The following is a 26,868-nucleotide window of genomic DNA, read 5'->3' as shown; positions in this document are numbered from 1 at the left end:
CTCTATTTATTTGTCTATGGTTATTATTGTGTTGCTTTATAACGAACCCAATAGTGTAAATAAACAAATTAATCAGCAAATTTCAAGCTAAAATTAATTAAATTTGCAGACGTGCTCAGAAATAGGGCTGTCAGTCTAAAGTTTACAAGTTCTGAATATGCGTAGCTGGCAAAAACAGAAACAGGCAGCTTTTTATTCATTTCGAATGTTACGCACTTTACGCTCGTAAGTGTTCGATATATCGATGCACTCGAAATTGTACAATCGATAATTTTCAATATTACTTGAATGTCCGATGTCAAAACCAGCTGTGATTATCACGTGGAATGTCAGGTAGTAATGATTTTTTCACCTAAAATTTTTCCCTCCCATATAATACGCACCCTGGATTTTTAATCCAAAAATTATGGGGAAAAGTGCGTCTATTACACGAATAAATACGGTATATGATGACAGGAAGAAATTTCTTGAACTTGAGAACAGACCAATTTGGCCTAAATCCATAAAGTAGATGATGTCTTTATTTTACATTCTTATATTATTAAATATTGACAATCATTCTCAAATGAAAGAAACACGATTATTACGTAATCGATATTTCTCTTCCAAACAGTATTCATGAACAATAATGCGAACTCGTTTAAAACAGCATTACGAACTGCAGTGTGTAGTAGATAATTTAACAATATTTCCATTCCAGGTACTATCAACAGCAAGGGATTTAAACGCACAAATCACAAAACCAACAAATGCAAAAAAACATGCCAGGAAGATTAAGAAGATACAAACCTACAATAATAGCGTTTCTTAACCAATAAACTCAAGCAATCGAGGGCATGCATGGCAGCATTGTTAATAGCTAACTTGGGAGTTGAACCTTGGCCGCGGCAGACAATGATGGGCCATGTGGAAATGCGAACGATGCATTGGAACAGTCCACCTGGTGTCTTGTCCTCTATGTCTTGGTAGTGTACCAGAATCTTCTGTTGTGCAGCGACTTCTTCCAGAAGTTTTGTATAGTTGTTAGTGAAACCATTTGTGCAACCCTATGGAAATGATAAAACCGTTCAGTTAACTTAAAATTACTTAATAATGAGTAAATTTAATTACGGTACATTACTTCAAAACTGCTATATTACTCCGACATAAAATAGAAGTTTCTACAGCAAAGTAAGGCGAAGCTTGCACTCTTTACAATAAAGTCATAAGTATATCAGATCCTCCACAAAAGAAAGAAAAAACAAGATTAATATAAATAATATTAAATAATTGACACAATGTAATATAATATTTGATGGACAAATTATATTGTTATAGCATGTAATTTTAAAAGACAGTATTGCCAATGATAATAACCTCCTTTGCCTGGATTGTTGGTAAGTTTTTATTTATTTCGATTTTGAAAAATATCTCTCTGCAAAAGCTGCTAATGTAATCCTGATACTATTTACACACAAAGACACAATTCAACCAAATTATTACCTACCGGTATTACATATGTAACAATTCACAACATCTGAATTTGGAGGAAGTTTTGGTACAGATCGTTCAGACATTCACTTAAACTTAAGCTATGAGTTGCGTGGAAGAGGTGAAACAATGACTATATTTGATCCATGTTGAATCTTTCGTACACTAATTTTAACACTTGAATATAAATAATTGATTAAATGACGATCTTACTCGTGTTAATTATGTAAGCATGTGTGGCTTACAGCTGTTTCGGTGCTACTTGACACCATCCTCAGAGCCTACTAGATTTCGGCGCTATCTCAAACTTCGCTGCCTGTTGTGTGGGTGCGTTCGTGTGATGAAGAGTTGTGTCAAATAGTGTGTGTGTTCTGAAATTGATCTGTGTGTTGAGAATTTGATTAGGGTGTGTTTTAGTGTGTCTGTATATTTCATGTTGTTCTAGTGTGTTGAGTTTTTGGTTTTTGGGTTGTACACAATACCATCTACATATGCCGAACACATAACTAATGCTAACCACACATACAATAACATAAATACAGACATGGAAATCCTACACATACAACCCAAAAAGCAAAAACTCAACACACTAGAACAATATGAAATATACAGACACACTAAAACACACCCTAATCAAATTCTCAACACACAGATCAATTTCAGAACACACACACTATTTAACACAACTCTTCATCACACGAACGCACCCACACAACAGGCAGCGAAGTTTGAGATAGCGCCAAGATCTCTAGTAGACTCTGAGGATGGTGTCAAGTAGCACCGAAACAGCTGTAAGCCACACATGCTTACATAATTAACACGAGTAAGATCACCATTTAATCAATTAACTATATCTGACTGTCGTTTTTAGACTGCGAATATAATACTACCTTAAATAGTTTGCTACAGATACACAACTGACAGATTTCTTTCCTCTCCCTTTATAATGTGCTGTGTGCCACTGCTCAAGGTCTAATAAACAACCTTAAGTTACATATTCTTAGATTCTCAAACAATTCTCCTGCATTTATATCACAGTTAGACAAATTATTCTCAGATTGCATCAGTAGCTTTTGCAATTGCTGAAAATTTATAGCAGTTAAGCATGAGCCTATTTTATTACATTTGATGTATTACAAAGAAGTCGCAGATGGTACTCCAGGAAATTATCATTTTGAACAATAAAATTTCTTGTCTTGAGTAGGCCTATTCTCAAAACCAACAGTTTTTTTGTACTATAGCATACAAATATACGAATCAGATATAGGGGAAAATTATGACAGTCTATAAAGGACACAGGCTGACCAGTCGACTGCTGGCCTCGCGTCCACATGCCTCAACAGAGGTGAACGATCATCAAACTATAATCCTGTCGCTCTAATTTCCGGCAGCCAATCGCAGGTCAGCTACATTTAAACGTGTGCGTCTTGTGATTCGTTGATTCATTTCTTAAGGCTCGATAAATACTTAATATAATCGCCTGCCATTTTAGCTCTTTTGTTGGCATTCGCAGAAAGCACACGAAGACGTTATTTGCCGCTCAATTATTTGCTGAATTACAGTGCGTTTGATTTATTATCATAGGAGCTACGACATGATAATGTTTAATGGTGTGGCAAATAGATTCCTCGTATGATAGCTTGGCAACGTAAGACCAAAAATGGCGAACGATACTACCTACCTAGACTTTATAGAGCCTTCACTTTCTAAGACGTAAGCAAAGAGGCGGAGTCACGCCGGAAATAACAGCATCGGGACTATAGTACGGAGGTATCCTGTGCTCAGCACTATGATTCCCTCAGCTATTATAGATGGTTTTCGAAACCGGATTTCATTACCTATCATAGTTCCCCAAATTCATCACGATACTGAATGGACACCAGTACCAAACACTGTTAAAAATTCCTTCTCCATGAGAACTTGAATCAGCTTTCATTCCGTAACACGAGTGCAAGCATGATGTCTTAAACCACGATGCTAATTTTCATAGGACTAGAATTGCATAATATCCAGCTGCTTTGGTTGTCTTGTGGTATACAAATTTCTGTCTCTCAATATGGTCACTATACTTTTTTTTGAAAGATGGGACATGACAGTTAAGCGGCCAAGCTTGGAACTACAGTGCTATGTTGCCAATATGGACTACGACGCTGTCACTACACTTGTTTTTTTTAAAGATGGGACATGACAGTTAAGCGGCCGAGCTTGGAACTACAGTACCATGTTGCCAATATGGACTACCACTCTTGTCAGCTGATGGAAGCTAGCAATTGACGTTAAGATGGCTGACGTTAAAACATTCATTGACAATTGACGCGAAAGTAAGAAAACAATACAAAAATCGACAGAGAATCAATAACGAAACGTACCAATGCTAACATTGTGTGCACAATAAATGTCACCAAGAGAGCTATTAAGCACTCGCCACGTGGGAAAGATAAGTTTGGCAACTCAACCATTGTTATCATAGCAACAGACCTACCACGCTATGTGACATTCAGTTGTTTTTCCAATGGCAACGCTCCTGTCATGTCCCATCTTCAAAAAAAGAAAAAAAAAGTATAAGATCTTTCTGAGTTTTGCTGACTTGGCAATGTCAAAATCAATTTGTGAGATAGGTGCACCTATAAGGTGAATTCATCACATCAATGGTTGAATCATTAGTGATGATGACTAACAGAGTTTGAGTTTAATGCAAACAAAAATGAACGGTAAATTTTATTTGAAGTCTTCTCATTAAGAAAAAGAACTCTTTCATGTACTCCGGACAACATGGGATTTACGTCCCTTTAAAAGAAGGTCATTCTACGAATTTTTATGGTGTTTATAAATACGGAGATGTTCCAAGAGCAAAATAACCGGAATATCATCTTCCCTAATTTCTGAGTAACTTTATGATATCTTTACTGTGTTAACTTTTGAAATTTACCTGGCTCACTAGTTTCGAAGTGGTATCCTTATTGTCCGAAGCCTAGTGAGGATACCACTTTGAAACTAGTGAGAAAGGTAAATTGTAAAAGTTAACACAGTAAAGATATCATAAAGTTATTCAGTGATTAAGTGTTAAAAGAGTGTATCGAACAATTACCCAATTTAATGTCCAACATGCAGCCAGAAAAATTTACAACTTGAGCAGGAGATTCGGAAAGAAGAAGTTTATCAAGCCATACAGCAGGGACAATGCTCCAAGACTCCTGGGGGTGACAGTATCCCACATGAATTTTATTCACATTATTGGGACATTGTTGGAGATAACCTCAAGGGAGTTTTCGAACTTGAGGTCTAATAGTGAGCATATGGAATAATTCGGGGGATATCTAACATATCATATATAGGCCTAAATTTGAAGCTACCAGTATTTCTAAATCTAAATAAAGGAACAGTTAAATATTAACGAATCCCTTGTTTTCTTTAGGTAGTACATCGATCAGCCTAAACAACAGTGAATCTCTCCATATAATTATAAGGAATACTGTACCAGTACTTCAAAATGTGTATGAATATAACCTATATATTCTAACAATTCTTTTATTGTCGCACCATCGGATCTGTGCCCCTTCAGCGCTGTCGTCATTCTTGGAAAAGTTAACACCTCTACTCACCCCAGTCCACCCATTTCTCTCCCACTACGTCAAACAGCAGGCCACGAACCTTGCCGAATAGGGATGTTGCCAAACTTACGTCAAACAGCGTCATGTCTCTTGAATATTGCTTATAATAATGTAAGGTTAATTATTACTTATTCATAATTTAATTTAAGTAGGTCTAATGACGCTGATTGACTTACGATTGTTTGCAGATAATTATATTATTACAATGGATATTTATTGGTTAAATTGAAATTACATCAGAAACACCTCATTCTAGTGCCGAGGTCATGGAAAGCATGGGGCTCTACCTCCATGCCCCCCAAGTGCCTTCATGGCATGTTACGGGGATACCTTTACCTTTTTACATCATCGCTTTGCCAGCATTTTTAACAGTATAATGTGTTTCGTCTAAATACACAATATACTTTCCTTCTCTGCGAAATTTCGCAATTTTTCTTACATAACTGGCCCTCCATGCTACAATATCATTTCTTTCAATCAAAATACATCTTGTATTTCTACATTTTTAAAATCTAAATCCCATGTCTCGAATCACTTTCCGTAGCGTTTCTCTCCCTCCTTGGAAATGTATTGCTTCTCTCGCAATCTTCAATAATTTCTCCAATGTCGGGACTTCTTTCTGCATTGTATAAAATTCTTGTATCTTTCTTCTTAAAATACATCTGTCCATATCATCTACAAGAATTAAAGGTTCCCTTGGTCTGTTCTTCCCTGGTGACTCTAGCTTTTCATCTCCTGCACAGACTCCCTCTCTCCTGGTTTTCTTTATTAGGCGCTCTGACCTGTCTATATAAATTACATAAAAAAGTTGTATTATATTAGTATTAGTTAAGTAAGTAATTTTAATACGTAATCAATTGAAATAAAATAAGCCTCACATGTGATCGCAGCTGCTCTTTACGTTGCCTGATTTATAGGAAACAAATATTGACCTGTTTGTTTCTCTTCATCGCAAAATGCTATTACTTGCTTAATAATATTTCTTTCACCACTCCATGCTACAGTATTCATGTTGAGTTGACAACACTGGACTGCAAGTGCAAATAAACTGTCCCGCAAGAAGGCTCAAAATTGTGAGTAGTGGGGGAGAGAAATAGGAATACAGGGAGAGAAATGAATTGCCGAGGCTGAAAAGGAATTAAGGTTCAGTTCGCATATCTTACAGGGGCACAGATCCGATGGTCGGACTATATGTATCTACTTTTATTCACTGATATTATGCCATCCGAATGAAATTCCTCAATAAGAAAGAGATATCAAAGAAAACAAAGATAGCAATTTATAAAACCATCTACATCCCGACATTAACATATGAGTGTGAATCCTGGACACTGATTGAGAGAACCAAGAGTAGCATTCAGGTAGTAGAAAAGAGATACCGTATCTTAGAAAAATAGAGAACAAGACTAGGAAGGATAGAATCCGGAACACATTAGGGCAGCATTAAAGATGAAGTCACTGGGAAGAGATTATCCAAGAACAACAGCTGGCCATATACAATGGATGAAGACAGATCGACTATCAAGGTTAATAAGGATATTATGGTTGAAGAATTGAAGACTCCAGGAAGACTAAGACCTGAGAAGATGAAATTAGAAAAGCACTACAGAAGAGGAAACTATCTATGAGAGAGGCAGTCATCTTTTAACTGCAGGTAGAAGTAGATGGAGATCTCTCATATCCTTGACACTGAAAGGTACCAAAGGAGCGGATTAAGTAAGCACCTAAGGAAGTACCGTTAAGTTTGGTAACTTAAAACATATTAATGAAGCGATCTACCCCGCATATGCATATGATAAAATATAAATTATTTCATATGTATCCTCTTCCACCAGGGAAAATTGTCTAAAATTATCACTGAGTATAACAACTAAACCACTGAAGACTACACCTGTGTGGCCACTGGTATCTGTAAAATTCAGTTTTTGAAGGAAAATTATGATCATTCTCAGGGAGTCAACTAGATTTTGATTTCATATTTCCAGGTTTTCCTGGATAATCATTTTTAGGCTATTTTGCATAAAAAAAATATGCAATAATAATTTTTTATTCACACATTGGTAGACATTCTGCACAGTAAATAAAATATGTAAAATAAGCAGTCAAAAACCATCTTAAGCTATTAATTTTATACATAATTATCTCCAGCAGTGTCCCACAGTTTACCAGTTGTATTAATTGATCAGCTTTTCATTACTGCTACAAAGGAAAATTACTCGTAAATCATGGAAGAATTTAAAATAATTCAAGCTTTTTTTTTAATTCCAAGCCAAAAAGTAAGTTTTATGCCATTTCCAAGTTTTCAAAATCTGTATATACCCTGTTAAGGCACCGTACTTGACATCGGAGACACCATTTCCATTCACTTTTAGTAATATAACTAATGTGAAATCTTTTTTCCTCTGTGCTTCTTTTCACATGTTTCAGAAAATACTAATGTTCAAAGATAATTTATTAAAATTAAATTCTTAAAGATGACATTAAAAGTAGTAAAGAAAATACCTCGTCATAGCTTAATTTCGAATCAGCATCAACAAACTGAGGTCCCAATCGATACAACATTTTAAGAGCTGCTTCTCGTTTGGCAAGTCTTTTAGAACGTCCAGTTCCTGTTGGTGAGATAAATTACAAATTTACAGTTTCATTAATAACAAGGAATGTACAGGCTATCATGTTTTAAGCAAATAAAGTGCATTTAATGACTGTTTTATCCATATATGAAACTAAAAATATTGTTTATAAGAGTAGGATATAGGCTGTGTTATAACGGTTTTTTATGGCATGGTTTGTTTATTGTTAACACCTTCGGATGTGGCTGACTATCTTCCTGGACTCTGCTAGTTCGAAGAATTAACGTCCTGAAAGCAATAAGGATCGATGATTCCAAAGGACGCTACTGTACGCCATACAGTGATCTTGAAACTACGTAATGATTCCTGATGCATTTGACGAGGGTTTGTTGCCCAGTACCGAAAGTTTTGTTTATTAACATGTCCAGATAGATGGAAGTGTACTTCAAAACTCATTAGCATAATATTATAAATAGCATCTTCTTTAACGTTTATGTTATTGTTGTTTTCTAATGCCAGGCGTTTGACAATAAAGTCATTTGACCTCTTGCACTCCAATATTTTTCAAAGATATTATCCTGGTCAGCCACTGAAGCACAGATTTAGTTTATATGATACAAGAGTTGGCGGCAAAAAGTCATATGATTGACTGATGATCATCTTCCTTTAATGCTTGCACTACTGTTGAATCCACGTGTTTGCATTGGTTTCAGGTTTCTCCGAAATTTGAGGATACAAAACTTCGTCAGTCATTCAGATATATCACTCTGATGTGACAGTAACAGAATTCCACACCTTGTCATCTTCGTGACATTCTTTTCGTGTAAATTTCAAGTTATAAAGTCATCAAATGGATTTTCATTCAGAGCACTTCGATATATCTTTCATGAGATGGATGGAATCATGAAGCACAGAACAGGCTACTATTCTAATTCATACGAGAACTAAGAAAAACAGAAGACATCTGTTCTTGAATTATACATGATATGATATGATGGCAGGACGAAATCTCTTGAAATTCCTCTTGAGTGAAGAGGGCTGGCTGCCAATGCCAGACATGAAGTTGATAAGCTAAGGTGCATTCCAGATGTTGGTATGACAACAAAGTATCCTTGTCTTTTCTTCTACAGGTCTTTTTCCTCCAGTCTTCACTCTCTCTCACTGACAAGTTGTATCTTCCTAATCGTGCAATCATGCATTACGAGAAAAAATAAAAGCATAGTAACTGAAATCTACAAACGAAAAATTGAAAATATGTTGTTTCCATTGTAACGTCTTTGTTTGTGGATGACAACGAAAATCTGTGCTAGCTTTACCCCCATCTCCTCCCTGGTCTAGCAAAATCTCTTCGTTCATCATGATTAAATCGTAGTATTTATTTTTATTTCCTTTAATGCCTGATTAAAGTCGTTATTTTTATATATTATTTCCAGATTAGTTTGCGAATCTTACTGACACAGATCGTCCATCACCTTATCAAGATGATTTTGTGCTTCTATAGCAGTTACATGGCGATCCTGTCACAGATATTGATGGTCTCTGATGAGTGTATTTCTTCTTATGCCTGTTCCAAGTCTTCTAGACAAAATGTTAAGTTCTCTATACCTTTGAATATACTCTGGATGATAAAAATACTGACAAAAGACATCCATCCAACCAACATATCGTACACTTCGCCTAATTTTCATCAAAAAAATTGTTTTTTACAGCTTCTTGTAGTCTTAGAGCATGTTTCGTGACAAAAGTGAAACTGAATAAAAGGCCTATAGAAGTGCAGTTTTTTTAAGTGTATATAAACTTTGTGAAGAAGGTGTCAAAGTGATAAATATAACTGTACAAAATGTTGAATGTGGTGCAGTACCGCAAATGATATAAAATACAAACGAATACTGATTTTTTTTTCTGACGGTATGATTGATATGCCATACAGGCGCCATTTTAACTAAAATATATCCTGAAGTTTTGAGATATACTTAATTCATTCCTAGTGAGTAAATACATTGCAGTTGAAGACTAGTTCAAAAAGCAAATTTTACAATCACGCAAGATTAATATCGTATACTTAAGTTACAGCAATATTGTGGCACAGTAATTCATAGAAAGAATTAATGTATACAAAAAATTCGTTTATTGAATTTGATTATAGGATAATGTTAATTTAGATTTCATCCCATGGTTTAAGTGTCAATATGGTCCTGAACTGCATCTATGAAAGAATCTACCTGTTTGTCTCATGCCCTGCACTTCGACAGAAATGGTGAACACTCGGTTGTGGGGAAGGCCTTGCTCGGACACCAACACATATTTGGGATGGGCCCAGTTCTCCGCAGTGCACATTTCTTGCAGTATACCGACAGGGTTGTGAAAGTTGTCTTGCATCACACCGGCAGTTTCAGTTACAGTTTCATTTGTGCTGAAGAAAACAAAATTTTAAAAAATGTATTAACTTACATTAACATTTATATTTTCTGAAATACGAGGAACATTTCATAAATAATACACAGGTTGGTAGAACTGTGAAGTGGATAACACAACACCTGGTCTTGAACACATTGGTGTTGAACACCAATGAAAATTACGTTAGTTGCAGTTGAAGGCTTAATGAAGAAGGACATGTGTTCATTTCGTTCATAGCATACTCTGTGTTTAGGTAATGAGAGCTAGAAATGGAGCCTATACATGTGATAATTGACGATCGAAGATCGAATCTTTACGTGGAAAAAAACGCCACAGAAATCCACAGTGCTTTGAGTGGAGTTTGTGATGAATTCTTAGTACAGTTTCTCGTTGGGTTAGTCGTTTTCGTGATGGTCATGTCAGTATAGACTAGGAACGCTGAATATGGGAAAACATTAAATGTATTATATTTTTTATATTGCGACATATTGCTTACGTCATTTTATTTCGCATTTTAAAATATTCCATATGTATGTAAGAAATAAAATATATGTAGGCCTATGTTTCTAGAGACATCTTAGAGTGAATTGTCATTTTTTGTTTCCGATTTCGATTAAAGAGCTATCAATTTGATCTCTAGAACGAAATTTCCTTCTGGATTAATTCCTGAATTCATAATACATAAAATAATTGATTAAATGGCGATCTTACTCGTGTTAATTATGTAAGCATGTGTGGCTTACAGCTGTTTCGGTGTTACTTGACACCATCCTCAGAGCCTACTAGATAGCGCTAGTAGACTCTGAGGATGGCGTCAAGTAACACCGAAACAGCTGTAAGCCACACATGCTTACATAATTAACACGAGTAAGATCGCCATTTAATCAATTATTTATATTCAACTGTTAAAAGAAGTGTACGAAAGATTCAACATGGATCATAATACATCATCTGTTATGCAGATGAAGACAGACAGACAAATCAATAATTTTTACTCGATATTACAGTGAGTAACTAAAATATTTAATATTCTTAATAAAAAAGTAGTTACAAAAATATAGGTATACTCACTAGTCTGTAAAGTTTGCTTGCCGCTTTGAAAACGGCCCATCAAGCAGCAAGTTGAGGAGCTCTCTGGCTGCAGCATGCTTAGCTTCCTTTTTGGACCTGCCAGTTCCTATTGCTAAATTAACGAGAGAAGAAAGTGGCCATTAATATCTCCTCATCCATTTTATTCCTGGTTCACTACTATCAAACAATAGTAGTGCATGTATAGTCCAGTTTTAACTTGCTGTAAAGGAAATTAGAAATGTATTATTTCTTGGAATGAAATATGAGTATTTCCCTTAAGCTATGTTGTCTGTTGTTAGTGGCAGTCCTAACTACTTGACGCAATGTGGTACATAATTGGTGAATATCCCATTCATATGTGTTCATTATTTTTAGGAGTGATGAAATGGGTTAAATGGGGCAGACTTTGAAAGCAGATTATGGTAACAGTGACAATGGCAGCAGAAGTTAAGACTGGTGTAGTAGTAAAGAATGGATAAATGATGGAGTTTCTTAAACTTCATGATTGAATTAACTATTTTGTAAATAAGAATGCCACTTCCGGCTTAAAGTTAAGGTTCTTCAAAGCTTAGCGTACCACAGATTTAATTAAAATTTAGAGAGTGAATATGTATATGCAACTTGTCCTGAAAATTTCGCGGGTTTATTTAATCGAACTGTTTTCACATATGTTTACACAATTTCCACTCTTTCTTGTATCGAGTACGGGTAAGTCATTTTGTAGAATGCGAACAGATATGTTCGCATTCTACAAAATGACTTACCCGTACTCGATACAAGAAAGAGTGGAAATTGTATACAAGGAGTTAAATTTAAGCAGTTTCGTAGTATAATAACGTGATACCGGTATTACAATTTAATTATACAGCTGCACATTTTCCTTTTACTTTCACCGCAACCGCGACAATGCAACTTCCAACTTACATAAGGTGTTGAAGAACAAACTTCTGAAAAGATTTACTAACAAGTGTTTAAAAAAAAAAATGGAAAAAAAGGAAATAAAAAAGGTACAGAGAGAGAGAGAGATAAAAATGCCGCCCCCCTCCCTGAAAATTGCCGCCCTAGGCAACTGCCTATGTTGCCTAGACCTAAATCCGGCACTGGAGACTCTTCAAAGAAATTAATGTATCCATTATCGTTAGGTAAATTTCAAGTAAGTGGAGAGTATTGTCTGTGTCAATCTTAGAGAGGATATGCTTTAGGAAAAAGAATTATTCTGTCATGTTCTATATCTTCGGCCAGAGAATTTGTAATTTATCTGTTACCGGTACTAGACGTTTCTGTTGTACATGTATTTATTTAGAGAGGATTTTATTGTAACATAATTCACAAAAGTTTACAACTAATCATATCCTGCTTTCGTACGAAATAGAATGAAATAGTTTACATCTCTCATTAAAACATCCACTACAAACAAGGACTAGGATGATCTTAAGCATACAATATTATACTTATGATGTTCTGTCGTTGTGGCTATGTGCATAGCACATAAACTTTCCAACCAAGTGGTTCGAAGTTCGATTTTCGGCATAGGCAATGGAAGAAATTTATCTTCCATCCATGTGACTGGATGTTTGCAGGACTGCGAAGTGTCAGCTTTCAATTTTCAAATTAAACTTTTATAGAGACTTCAAAACTCATTTAATGATCCCATGACAAAAGTTTATTTACTCTTCTTCCAGGGTATAGTAATAATAATCCGTGGCGCTACAGCCCATGAAGGGCCAAGACCTACCAGCCGGCTGTTGGCCTCACGCCCACATGCCGAAGCAGAGGTGGACGATCATCCAACCAGAATGGAGGTATCGTGTGGTTAGCACGATGAGTCCAGGGTATAGTGCCTGTGTTTATTCTTTCAATTTGACTTCGCAGAAAGAGTCATCATCAGGGAACGGATTTATATGGACTAAAAATATATGAAATATGTAAATATATATGTAGTTATTTTTACCAAAATATGGAATTAAATATGGATTTTTACCAAAATATGGAATTAAATATGGACTTAAAATTATAAAAAAATGACTATGTACGTTAAATATTGGTACATTTTAATCAAACTAAACAAAAAATATAATGGACGTACCTTATCTTCCAATGTAGTTTCAACAAAACACAATTTTTATTGTCTGTTACCATAACAATAGGTTACAAACATTTCTTTCAAGTGCTGAAAAGTGAATCTTCTTCTATTGTCTCTGAGGATAGATTTATACTGACTAAAAGAGCGTTCGACGTCACAAGAAGTAACTGGTACATAATTCAATTTCACAATGTCTGCTGGGGATAAGTCCAAGTTAATCTTCACTGTTGATTCACCACTCATCACAGCAACAACCTTTTGTAGTTCTTCATATCCAGGGTTTTTTGAAAGTACAGTGTCCACCTTAGCTCTTACTGCATCTGCAACTTTACCTCTACCACGATTCAGTTGTTCCACAGTACTATTTATAATTTCAAAACTTTCAGATAGTGAAAGGTGCCTATTTTGGAGACTTTTGAGCGTTTTTATGATGCATGAAAATGTATGCTGAATGTGAGCTAAGTCATTCTTCACACTTATGTCACAGGTAACTGTTTTCGCAGTATCAATTGAGACTGCATCTTCAGAGTCCAATGCAAGGAGAACATTGTTAATAGAGTCTATATGTTCGGCATAATATTCAACTGCTTCTAGCCATGTACCCCATCTAGTTAAAATTGGCTTTGGTGGCAATGGAATTTCAAGGTACATTTCTTTCAACACGTTAACTCTACTGGGAGCTTTGAGAAATACTTTTTTCACTGATGAAATCAACAAATCTACTTTAGGGAAATTGTCTCTGACCACTTCTGCCACACGATGAAATGCATGCGCCACACAAGTAAAATGAGTCAATTTAGGATATACAACAGATAATGCTTGTCCAGCTTTGACCATATAAGGGGCAGCATCGCTAATAAAGAATAACACATTATCGTACATAATACCCTTTGGCCACAGGATACCCATAGCTTCGTTGAACAGTTTAACTATAGTTTTGTTATTGCACTTTTCTAGAACATCACAATGTAAAAGAATTCGTTCAGAATATTGTTCACTTAACAAACCGATAACTACATTACCAACAAGTCTACCTTCTTTGTCGGGAGTCTCATCAATGGAAACCCAAATTGAACTATCTTTAATTTCATCTCTTATCTTCTGTATTGTCTCATCGTAGATGGATGGAGCATACGTCTTCCTAAGTGTTGACTCATCCGGGATTGTATGTTGAGTATATTTTTCAAGGAATTCCCTGAAGACCTTATTCTTTAGTTTGTAGAGAGGAATATCAGCAGAGATGAGAGAACGGCACAGGTCGATGTTAAACTCAGATCTTACATTCGATGTTGTTGGTTGTGTTAAAAACAATTGTCTCTGCTTGGAATTTAGTTGTTTGTTGGCCTGATGTTTACTAGTTGTAATGTGTTGTTGCACCAGGAACTTTTGTGTAGATGATACTGCACACTGACACAAATTACAAAATAATATTTTATTGTCAGTTGATAAACCATCTTCTTTAAATTCTGAAATGTAACTTGTTAGTTTTGATTTTAAATTGACTGAATGACGTACTTTTGGCATATTTACCGTCTTTATAGTATGATTTACAAAACTGAACCTATGTGTACTCTGACTGGCATTTAACTGTTGAGCTGCACAACTGAAGTCTGTTAAAAATTTTAAATTAAATTAATACAGTTTTGTAACTTACTTTCCCATTGTTGATAGGACTGCTAATTTTCAAATAACTCTGATGTTAAAGGGATTACTGAACATGTGTTTAAATCTCTATTGTTGAAATGTATTTTTAAAAGTTAATGGAATTTTGTTTTGTTTTATTGTTAAACCTAATATAATATGGACTGTTTTATATGAAATATGGAAAATATATGGAAATTAACGAAAATATGTACTAAACTCTAAAATATGGAAAAATATGGAAAATAAAAGTAGGATTTTTCAACCCTACACATTGTGAAACATAAAGATAATGCAAAATATAAATTATATTAGCTTTATAAGTAAATATGTATTTACATATAAATCCTTTCCCTGGTCATCATGCATATATATATATATATATATATATATATATATATATGATGACTTCATTGTTAAATCCAGACCATTAGATACACACACACACACACAGATATATATATATATATATATATATATATATATATATATAAAGATTTACTGCATAAATTGCTCTGTCGGTTTGCAACAACTGATACACTGTCTAGTTTTAATCTTACAAGTCTTAATATAATATATAGAGCTAATCAGTTAGAAAATTAAAAGTTATTTAATGATTTAACATATAAACAGGTTCTCAGAAAGTTAATAAATGATGGAAGTATTGGAGAAAGTCAGGCCAATACTTTTTTTCTTTTTTGAGGGGATGAAAGCTTTCTTTTCTACTTCCATCAAAGCATTTTCAAGTGAATTTGCCTTTCAGTGATGATGATGATGTTTGTAATAGCACATTTGCCAATGTAAATAATATAGAAAGTAACTTCGCCCAAGTACAATATTTTTGCAATATAAAGATGGTTTTCACTTCTCAGATTATGATATGAATTGTTTGTATGATCAGTTTATGCTTTATAAAATGTAAACAGAAAGATCTACTTTATAACGAATAATTCCCATAGTTCCCATTCTGAGAAAGTGTGGAACAATCTAGAAATGAACTGTACTGGCAGTTCAAAATATGACAAGTTACGCAAAGTTGTACAATTTGTTATGACATTACTACACACTAATGCAGCAGAAGAGAGTTTTTAGTTTAAACAGACGAAATGAAGATAGACATAACTCTTTCTTTCATTGTACGTTGCAAATTAAGCTATAAGGGAAAGTGCCATGAAGAAGTATTTGCTGAAAAATATTTTACGAGTAATACAGTCAGATGAAGCACTCAAGAGTATAATAAAAGTAATTCACAGCAATCTGGCTGTTTATGTTAAGTGTGTTTCACATTTTCAAAGCCGAATAATCTGTTATTGTATGTATGGTAATTTATTTAATTTACTTATATTTTTTATGAAAATAATAATTAGTGGTGTCAGTTTTTTGAACACGATTTCCAGCCTATTTCAGGCAGGCTTGTGTTTGTTTGATTGTCCTGTAATGTCTCAGTGGTGGACATGTGGCATGTTACTCCTGCATTTGTGAGATGATCAAATAAATCCGCAGTGGTGCATAAATTGGATAAAGTGGTACCAGTAGGTTAGCCAGAGTAAGAAAGAAAGAAAGAAAGAAATGTTTCTGATAATATAAATTATTTTTTTAAGAATAAATTCTGCTCTTTGTATTATCACTATACAGTATCTATAGAATGAATATAATTATTTCGTTACTTAACACTGTAATTTCGATACTTGGATGATTAGCTAGGTACATGTTTGATACCAAAACATTCTACGACAATCTATCTACTGTGAAAGATAACGAATATTTACCTTCTACTTCTCCAACTGAGACTCTGAAGCTGAAAGGATAATAATTGTGGCCATGGTTAATACTTAGGCCTGCAGTCAGTAGCTCATATTTTGGTGTCATTCCAAGATGGTTCAACCATTCTTGAAGAAGAGATATTGGTGTTTTATTTATCAGCAAGGATGACGTTTCCTACAAAGACGTACAATTCATAGTAAAATAATAATTTCAAATCAACAACTTGCAATTAGTAACATAACAGAGGCTAAAGAACGTGTCATAGTGCAGGAGGAGGTCGCTCACACGGTGCTAGAGAGGCCAGCCTGAATTGATAACTGATGGGAAAAGTCAATGTTGCAAATCTAGCAGGTAGAGTATATGATGATCTCCACATTGACATATTATGAAATTGTCTTCTTCAATAGCAGTTTAAAAGTTTGACTAGAATTTTGTACAGCTTTGTATGGACAGTAAAATTAAAATTAAATTTCTATATATACTGAAATACAAATATACAGGCTGAGTTCTTCCACCAGAGATCAAATTCTTACTGACCTTACTTCAAACTTCTACTGTTGTCATATAATCACTACGACTTTCATCCACTGACCATGTACTGTACTTTGTATAACCCTTGGTTCATAATGAATGATCATGTGATCATGATATTTTTATTCGCACAGTTTAGAATTTAAATTTTGTGTTAATTATATTGTCAATATAACGCTTCATCTATTACTTAATAATGATATTCTTCAATTTATTTCCGTTTTTAGATTAGATTAGATTTGTTTAAAGTACCACCTACTTGAACGCATCCATGCATCTGAGTGTTGCTTATATTGCCTGCACATTCAATGGTCAAACATGTAACATGAATAAAAAAAAAATTGTTATACCAGATAAGTCTGTAGGACCAAAAATTAATCTTTACATAGAAAAAAATTTGTCAATCGCTTGTCCTATGCTTTATGTTTGCAATATGTGTTTAAAATATTACTTTGTTTCGCGACTCTAATAGCTTCTTCTTCCTCTTCGTTAATCCATTATATTCTTTGCTCTTTAAAAAACAAGAAAATTGGAAAACTTTTTCTGTGTGGAACTTCCCTACATTACTAAGTAGAGGTTTCACGAATTTATGCACAAGAGTTTCTAACACAAGTTTCTGATGGTTATTATTCCTAATACACTTCAATATGTTACACTGGTACAAAATAGATAGAACAACGTTTTTCTTTTCATAGTTTGAAGCAAGCATACGGATGAACGTAGTATAGCTATTTGGTGCTGCCACCTACCATTACAGCAAAAGAAAGCATCGTTAGAATGGTTTTCTGAGCAGGCATATAAGCAGCCATTGGATATCAGATGCATTCAAGCAGGTGGTGGTTTAAAGATAGAATCGGATGATAATTTCGTAACAATTAAACCTTAGTCTGTTGTTTTAGTTAGACCTCGGATTTTAGGCTAAATGCTTTTTTTTTTTAAATAGAGATAAACTAAAGCTAGTTAAGTACTGGTATCTCCACGTTTTATAAAAAATATGGAAGTTTGGAAGAGGTTTTATGGTGCCTAAATTGCCTGTTTTGCACTTTGTGACTATTTTAAGGTTTCAGAGCCTAGGCCTAAATTCCTATTTCTATTTTGTTAAATACCGGTACCGGTACGTGTTTAAAATTTATCGTGCAGTAGCAATAAAAGAGAAGTTTTGAATATCATGCAGTGGGTTTGGTTCAAAGCTTCTGTAATAGTTTGGTTGTAGGAATAAAGAAATTCCTGAAACGTGACTGGTTTTGCTGAGCACTTGAGCAGGCAGTAGGGATGTGATAAATGGGAAGGATGTACTTCCCTCTAAAGAAATCAGCGTGCTAAATTTTGCTATGCACCCATTACTTCGTTATCATTGGAAATAAGTTTTTCCGCTTATAAAATGGTTCTGTCTAAGAAGAGGCAAAGTTTCAGTATAGAAAATTTAGAGAAAAACTTGTTCTGTATTGTAATGCCAATTTTATTATGAATAATGCATTAATTACACATTCATTGGTAAATCAATTAATTTAATTGTAATATTAATATTTATGTATCAACAGACATAGAACAATGAGGCCAATAAATTCATTAATAATTACGTACCGGTATTCATAAATTAAGACAAAAATAAAGTTTTTTTTTTTATTTTTACTGTTTTTGTGACTGTATACCGAAATGCTTAAAACTCACTACTTAATTAATTGCATCCTCATTCATTTCCTACACTAGCCTACACTTACACGAATACTTACACATACACTCATCCTAGTACACGACATAACTCCTCACAGATACACATCATGCATAACATGGCCCACCGAAGTGGTGTGCAACTTGAAAATGGTCATAGTCCTGCCATCTATCCGCAATATGTGGAACCCGAATCACGCAAGTGAAATGGGTAGGCATTAGACACATATAACTGCATTTTTATAGTTCTTGTAGTTTGAATGGGTATAAACACATTTTAGGTGCATAAAATCATATTTTAGCAGTCTGAAATTGTATTTTCAGGTGAATGAAACTGTATCTTTAGTGCATATTTTGATAATTTTAGTGCTTATTTTAGGTTCCAAAATGCGGTTTTAAGGGCCTAAAAATCCGAGGTGTAATTATTACTTATCTTCATTGCTTCTAGTTCAACAGATTTTATCTTATATTAGATTTAAGAGTCTGTTCACCAGATTCTTTTCAGAAAGATTTTCCTCAGTGTTAATAATTCCCATGAGCTTGTATCTCCTCCTGACTAATGCTTCACATTTAGAGATATGTGAGAGGCTGTTTCATCCTCTTTCCCACAAAATCTGTAGAGTGGGTTTTCCTTAAGGATTCCATCATGTGCAGATGTTCCCTCATACTACAAGTACCGGTACCATATGTGACATGTGGACAATAATGACCCATTAGAAACCCTACCACAGTCTTCAGTTAGAATCTATTTAATCTTATGAGATCCACAGTAAGTGATAAAGTGGATTTCTTCATTAATCTTTTACAGTACCTCTCATAGAGGTATCTTATTATATATAACAAGATATCTGAGGATATTAAACATTTAAATTATGAAGGTTTCAAAACCAGGGTAAAAACTATTTTGCTCCAGTCCATGCCGTTCAAAATCACTGATTTCTTATTTAAAGCTACCATATAAAGTAAAATACCTACCTTCATTATTGTTGCACATAATTTTTCTCCAATCAATATTAATAATAAATGTACAGAATAACTAAGATGAAGTCTCTTGGTTCTTAAAGATTCAATCACTCTCCAAATAATCACCTCAGATGATAAACATGTTTAATGTAATCTCATTGTGTAGGCCTATCTTGTTTTTACCTAATCTATGTTAATCTATTTATTTAATGTCTTGTAAACTGAAAATGTATTACATATCTTGTTATTTATTGTGTATTTTGGTAGTTTTACAATTTTTGGAAAACTCAAGAGTGTTCAAATTAAATTCATTCTAGAAATCTTATTTTGTGTGTGTATGTGTGAGTGAGTGTGTGTGTGTGTGTGTGAGAGAGAGAGAGAGAGTGAGTGTGAGTGTGAGAGAGAGAGAGAGAGAGAGTGAGTGTGAGTGTGAGAGAGAGAAAGTGTGTGCGTGCGTGTGTTTTCTTTTTTGCGTTTGTATTTTGTGTTTGTATCTAATGACGAACCTATAATCTGTAATAGATTGTACAGGGAATAAATAAACACAATATACCGGTAATACAATACTTTGGCGATTTCTTTCTACATGTAGCCTATTCAATGCTGATGGTGGTTATGTGCTTTAATCCATTCATCAATGAATTGTGAGACAGGAATGCCAAATACTAGCTCAAATCCAGTAAATGTTTCCTCAGATCCTTTACTTGCAAGGTTTGCTTTCTCATTGTCTATTACTCCCTTATGCCCTGGCATCCACCCAATTGGTATCGCTCTTTGTTGTGTTTTGCAAATTTTATAAGGTTTTGTAGGCAATCCCAGACCGATTAGAATTGATCTAGTAACATACAAGTGCTTGAATTTCAGCCTGACTGTCCGAGAATATCCGTATGTTGTTATCACAATAACCCCTACGTAGATTCTCCTGGATGCAGGTTTCAATAGCATGTATTTCAAGCCTGGAATACTGTGATATTGCCATCCAGAGGGACAGAAATGTTGCACTTTAGGGTTTCCCCATGAATTCCAGCTCCTGATTCTCTATCAGTCTTGAGCTATCTGTATACAGAATTTGATCCTTTGGAGAACAAGGTTTTTATTTCCCGTTTTAATCGATGACAGACAATCAAGCTGAGTCATGTTTAGTTTCACCTAAGGCACAATGGAGTTAATGCATGAAGAACAAATACGCTGCTCTGAAACTTTATTTGAGGAGCATAGTATCAAAGTTAGACGACTCCATTTTTTTGCGATTTTAAGATATTGTTTCTCATATAATTTTGTATGCTAAATGCGATTCTGAACTGTTTAAGTTCAAAAACGGACAGAATAGAGCGAAAATAGTACTTAATTGTGCGCTTTAGCAAAATGTAGACAACTCCACTGTGGCTTGGTTTCAAATTAGGACAATTCCTTCAGTACCGTTGCCAATGAGAAGCCCACATTTGTACCACATTTTCCCATCACGCATCGCGAATCCAACGTGGCTGATTATTTATATAATCGGTTTGTGGATGAATAAGTACTATTTTACGTAAATTTGCTTTGTAACCAAGTCAGAAGAGACTTAGATTCAAAAGTAGACAATTTCACTTTAAATATGACTTCGTTTGGTTTCAAAAATAGACAACTCCACTTTAAATATGACTTCATTTGGTTTCAAAAACAGACAACTCCATGACTTAGTTTCAGAGATGGACAACTCCACTTTTTAAACCTAAATTTCGACCTGAATATTAATTTTAATCACATTTTGAAACTGAAAAAATATTTCTATGACCCATGAGAATGTTTTAAAAAAATGTACGTATAACGGTGACATTGGTTTTCAAGGATCTAGTTTTTCGCCTCTCCTGTAAAAAAAGCAAAATTGGAGTTGTCCAACTTTCATGCTAAGCTCCTCATTTGTCTTAAAAAATCATATGCTGAGGCATAAGAAAAGTTACAGTAGGCTTGTGGGGAATCTTTTCTACCTTATAATACTGTTTGTAAGTGGTACAAAATATACAAAAATGGAAGGCAATCCTCACATAGGCTCTACTGTGAGACACTAGTCCTGGAGCTTCAAAGGACGTAAAAATTAACACGGCTACTGTAATCGTGATTAGAATAATTATAGGTGAATAACACTAAGAAAGCTGTCAGTGATCCTGAACATTTCATTAGGAACTGGCCATACATTGGTACTTGTAACAGAAAAGCTCCATATGACACATATTAGAGTGCGACAGATACATCTAGAAAACCATGAACAAAATTACTTATTTAAGACTATGAAAACTGACTGGGTAAGAATCATTCATCAATAATGAAAATTATAAATCCCAGTAAGGTAATGAAAATAATTAATTAAACAGATTAAGTACCTATCAAAATGATTTCAAAATTATCAATTAAGGAATATAAATGGAAAGTCTATTGGACTTCTAAAGCACAGTTGGAACTGGTCAACAAGTAATCTACTGTAATTCCGTGAAAGCTATGGCATGATGGTGGTGACTACGATTATTGGTGTTGTCGTTATCATTATCATAATCATCATCGTCATCATCATCATCATCATAATCACCACGACCACCACCATTATCATCACGATCATGGTGGTTTCAAAACCAACAGTGGTGATCATAATGATGATTTTTGTGGTGGTAATGGTGGTACCTGGCAGTTTCAACACCAGCAGTCTTTTTTTTTTAATAAATTATATAACGACGCTGTAACAACTGCTAGGTTGAAGAAAATAGTGAGAGTGAAATGATATTATGGTGAAACGAGTCCCACATATACCTTATAACATCTTTGGTCCCAGCATACACCAACGGATTACTTGACGTTTCTCTTACAGTTGGCGAAAATTTATGAAAAAGAAACCCAACCAGATAAACATCCCAAAAGTGATTCGAACCCGTGTCTAAGTTCAGCCTAAAGACATGAGTTCCACTAATTGCCTTCATACCACGCCAGTGGCCCCAGCGGTGATGGTCATGATGATGATGGTGATGGTGGTGATGGTGTCAAAAGAGATTCTTATTCACACTGAAATGCAGATTTACATGTCGATTCAGTATTGTGGTACCACTTCTAAGAACAGAGAATACAACAAAATAAATCAACTGCTGCGTGAAAACACTATCAACATATGAAAAGTAAAAAGACAGTACAACAAAGCCTATCCCTCTTTCACTTTTGAATTCATTATGGTCCGGGCTGCAAAAAACAAGGCGGAATCATGTACAATTAATAATATCAAATTCCGAGTTACTACATTTTTAGTCTTGTAACAATTATTAAAAGCATACATTCGTCGAAATAACTAGTCATAATTAGGTCTACATAACAGATTCTTTTATTAAACACAAATTTGTACTGGTACAACTCAGGGGCGTATTTTGCGGATTACCGGGGCTACTGGCGGTAGCCCAAGGAAATTACAAAAGAAAAAGTTTATAATATAACATAATGTAATAATTTTGTATTATTAGTTTTACCATAGTAATTAAAATTAAAGTAATTGTTAGATTTATATGCGCTCTCTGCTCTCGAAAAGAAACAAGTTGTCAAGGCGGCATCGCTGGAGAAACCGCTTGCTACGTGAGGTAGCCTGTGACCGTTCCGCGCACACTGTCCTGTCGCACAACTGCCTGTCCCCCGCCTTTCTGTTTCCATTGTGCAGTGTAGGCTGGGCCGAGTTGCCGCTCTCGTGATCGGTTTCTTCGCAGGCGCGAAGCAACAATACGCTTAGTACGCTCTCTCATGAATGTGACTGTGTTCTTGCAGTGCATTATTTTAAATCTGTGATTTGTTCGAGTGTCTAAGAGTTATATTAATTGTGAATTATTAAGTTTTCAATTTCCCAATTAAGTGATATTGTGAAAAATATGGCAGAACAAGTTTCTGGAGAGGTTTGTGTTGAAAATGACTGTGTAATAGAAGGTTTATTAAAAGTGCCTTTTAACCGTCGTACATAACAACGAGAAAGTTGAAATTTTGAAAAAGGAAAGACCAACTCCTGAGTTAAATTTGTCCATGGACGTAAAAGAAAAACAGCGTGAGTACACACGCCATTTCACTTCAACATCATATGGTAAGTGGAATTGGTTGTGTGGTACTTCTAAACTGTCTAAACTATTTTGCTGGCCATGTTTGTTATTTAGACGCGAAACTAATGTGTGGTCAAAAGAGGGGTTTTCTAATATGAACTCCCTTCGAACAGCAGTCCTAGAATACGACAAATCAAAAGCTCATATTTGTAGTAGCATGAACTTTGCAAACTTTGGGAAGACAAGAATTTATTTACAGCTAGATAAGCAAAAAGCTCTACACATCAACCAACACAATGCTCTTGTGAAAAAAAAATCGGGAGATTTTACTGCGTCTTATTAACGCAGTATGCTTTCTAGGAAAACAAGAATTGGCGTTTCGGGGTCATAACGAGAGTGTGGAATCAGACAATATAGGAAATTATATTGAATATTTAAGTTCCTTAAGTGAATTTGACCATTTACTGGCCAATCATCTTGAGAGTTCAACAGTATTTCGTGGTACTTCTCCCGCAATTCAGAATGACTTAATATTTGCTATAAGTGGGGTTATGATAAAGAACATAACATCTGAAATAGAAGAAGCACCTTTTGTGGCCATTGTTGTTGATGACAAGTGATCAGAGTCAATTGTCCACTGTTTTAAGATACGTCGACAATACTGCCAATGTTCAAGAACGGTTTATAGGATTCACAAATGTCAGTTTGGACAAAACTGCTGCTGCTTTGTTTCAGCATGTGGAAGGTGTTACAGCAGAATACAATGTCGACAATAAGTTAATTGCACAGACATACGATGGTGCTTCAGTTATGGCGGGAAATATTAATGGCTTAAAAACAAAAGTTCAAGAAAAGTATCCTCAAGCACTATTTGTCCATTGTTACAGCCATGTTCTCAATTTAGTTTTGCAACAAACTACTTCATCCATTCCAGAATGCCGCATTTTTTTCAAAACGCTGTCGGGTTTAGCTGCATTTTTCTCATCATCTCCTAAAAGATCAGAAAACTCAAGGAATTTATGAACAAGAAACTCCCAAAAGTAGCACCAACTAGATTGAATTTTACATCTCGGCTTGTAAATACAGTAAAGGAAGACAGAGAAAAACGGACTGCTTTCTTTAAAAATATCATTTGTAATGACTCTGAAGAAAACTGGGATGATGCTGTAATTGTGCAGGCTCAAGGATATTTTAATTTTTTCACACAGTTTCAGAATATATTTCTTCTTGAAGTCTATGCTACAGTGTTCGCACATACAGATGTGCTCTACAATATTCTTCAGACAAAAAGTCTAGACATAGCATACTACTTGCAAGAGGTATCAAAGTTAAAAAAATACTATATCCGAGTTCAGACGTAGTGGGTTTCCGTCCATATGGAGTAATATGGAAAATGAAAATTCTTCAGCCAATTCAATGGAACCACCATTAAAGCGAAGAAAAGGAGATGATGAATTGAAATACAGGCAGCTGTACTACAGCATACTAGATCGTATGCACATGGAAATTACTGACAGATTTTCTGATTATGGAAAGCTTCAATTCACACATCTTCTAGATTCTCAAAAATGTTCTGCTTATAGAGAAAACTTCCCGAATGAGGCACTAAACAAATTATTTCAGTCCTATAACAGTCACTTTGATCAAGTACGTTTGAAAAATGAATTAAGTGTAATATATTCTGCAGAAGTCTTTGATTTTTCGAACAAACCTATCCATGAAATATTATCTGACATATATGAAAACCAGCTGAACCAAGTTATTCCTGAAGTCCTTAAATTGGCAACATTAATTGTGACAATACCAGCTACGTCAGCATCGGTAGAAAGAACATTTTCTGCGTTGAAGAGAATAAAATCCTACTGTAGATCAACTCATACACAAGAACGTTTATCCGGCTTGGCACTAATATCCATTGAAAAGTCATTTCTACAGAAACTTTGCAAGTGGCCCAACTGTAATTTCAATGACGAAGTCATCACGTATTTTCGTCCCAATCAAGACGTCTGGAATTCACATAAATATGTAAGGAATTTTATTATAGCGATTTTAAAATATATTTTGTGTAATAATAGGGTCAGTGGTAGCCCAAACCCTTTAACCAGTATACGCCATTGGTACAACTTTCAGCCATTTCTTATTTATTCTGGATGCCTACCTCGGGACTTCGTTATACTATTGGTAATTCTCCGGAACATTACTAAATTCAAAATGTATTCACTAGTACCAGCATACAGTGTACAGATAGGCCTATTCCCAGTATTTTACTGTGATTTTAATTAGCCAGCCCTAATTTATTTTCAATAATTTAGTCATGACTAATTTCACTGTTATAACGTAATTTATAATCTTCATACTTACTCCTTTCTGGTGGTATGAAAAATCCCGAGAATAAGCACTATTATAATCACTCATTGTTATTTTAATTTTCCGCCATGCAAAATTTGAAGTATTTCTTCCTAAATTGAATTTTGTCAGCCGTTGCCTACGTGTCAGCTAAGGAAAAAAAATGAATGTCACTGAACATGACCAACTTCTAGCTATTTTTTCAGTTATATTTACCAAAAGATTCATGATTAAACGCATTATTACCGAAATTTTCTTTTGCGTAATGTGATACGTAAAAGTATGCGTTTGTTCGCATTTTTAGTAATGTAATAAAATGTACTGATATTACAGTGGAAGAATCTATGCTAACCAGAGCCTCTGATGCTAACACTTGCCCACCACAAAAGACATTAATTTAAAATACCAAAAAGCTACCTAATACATACATATATTTAAATCAACCGCGTAAATCATTGATTGATGATTGAGAAGCAACGGTAGGAGGAAAGAAAGATGGAGACTACTCTCTATGCATGTTGTGCGCTTTTCATCCCATTATTGATATTACGAGCTTTTTTTCTCAATGGCAGGATTTTTGCGCAGTCGTCATTAATCCATACAATAAATAATAACATTAAGAATTTTAAAGTGTTCATATTTTCGTTCTTTACAGTAGTAACATAATGTTTCATTTATAATGCACACATGTTATGATATGAATGAATAGAGAA

The 26,868-nt window shown here is 34.7% G+C and overlaps 1 protein-coding gene across 1 annotated transcript; it reads right to left on the bottom strand.

Annotated features, from left to right (window-relative positions):
• Positions 1-470: 470 nt before the first annotated feature.
• LOC138712105 (interferon-inducible double-stranded RNA-dependent protein kinase activator A homolog) lies at positions 471-26,527 on the bottom strand. The gene is made up of 7 exons (XM_069843507.1): positions 26,402-26,527; positions 26,171-26,305; positions 16,613-16,781; positions 11,120-11,231; positions 9,874-10,064; positions 7,584-7,690; positions 471-1,046 (listed from the first exon to the last, which is right to left on the bottom strand). Exons 2-7 carry the CDS (start codon positions 26,222-26,224, stop codon positions 774-776), a joined length of 906 nt encoding a protein of 301 aa, XP_069699608.1. The 5' UTR covers positions 26,225-26,305; positions 26,402-26,527; the 3' UTR covers positions 471-773.
• Positions 26,528-26,868: the final 341 nt, after the last annotated feature.

Source organism: Periplaneta americana, chromosome 13 (assembly GCF_040183065.1).
Source record: "Periplaneta americana isolate PAMFEO1 chromosome 13, P.americana_PAMFEO1_priV1, whole genome shotgun sequence".
Lineage (NCBI taxonomy): Eukaryota > Metazoa > Arthropoda > Insecta > Blattodea > Blattidae > Periplaneta > Periplaneta americana.
This window is presented reverse-complemented; position numbering and strand designations above follow the sequence as displayed.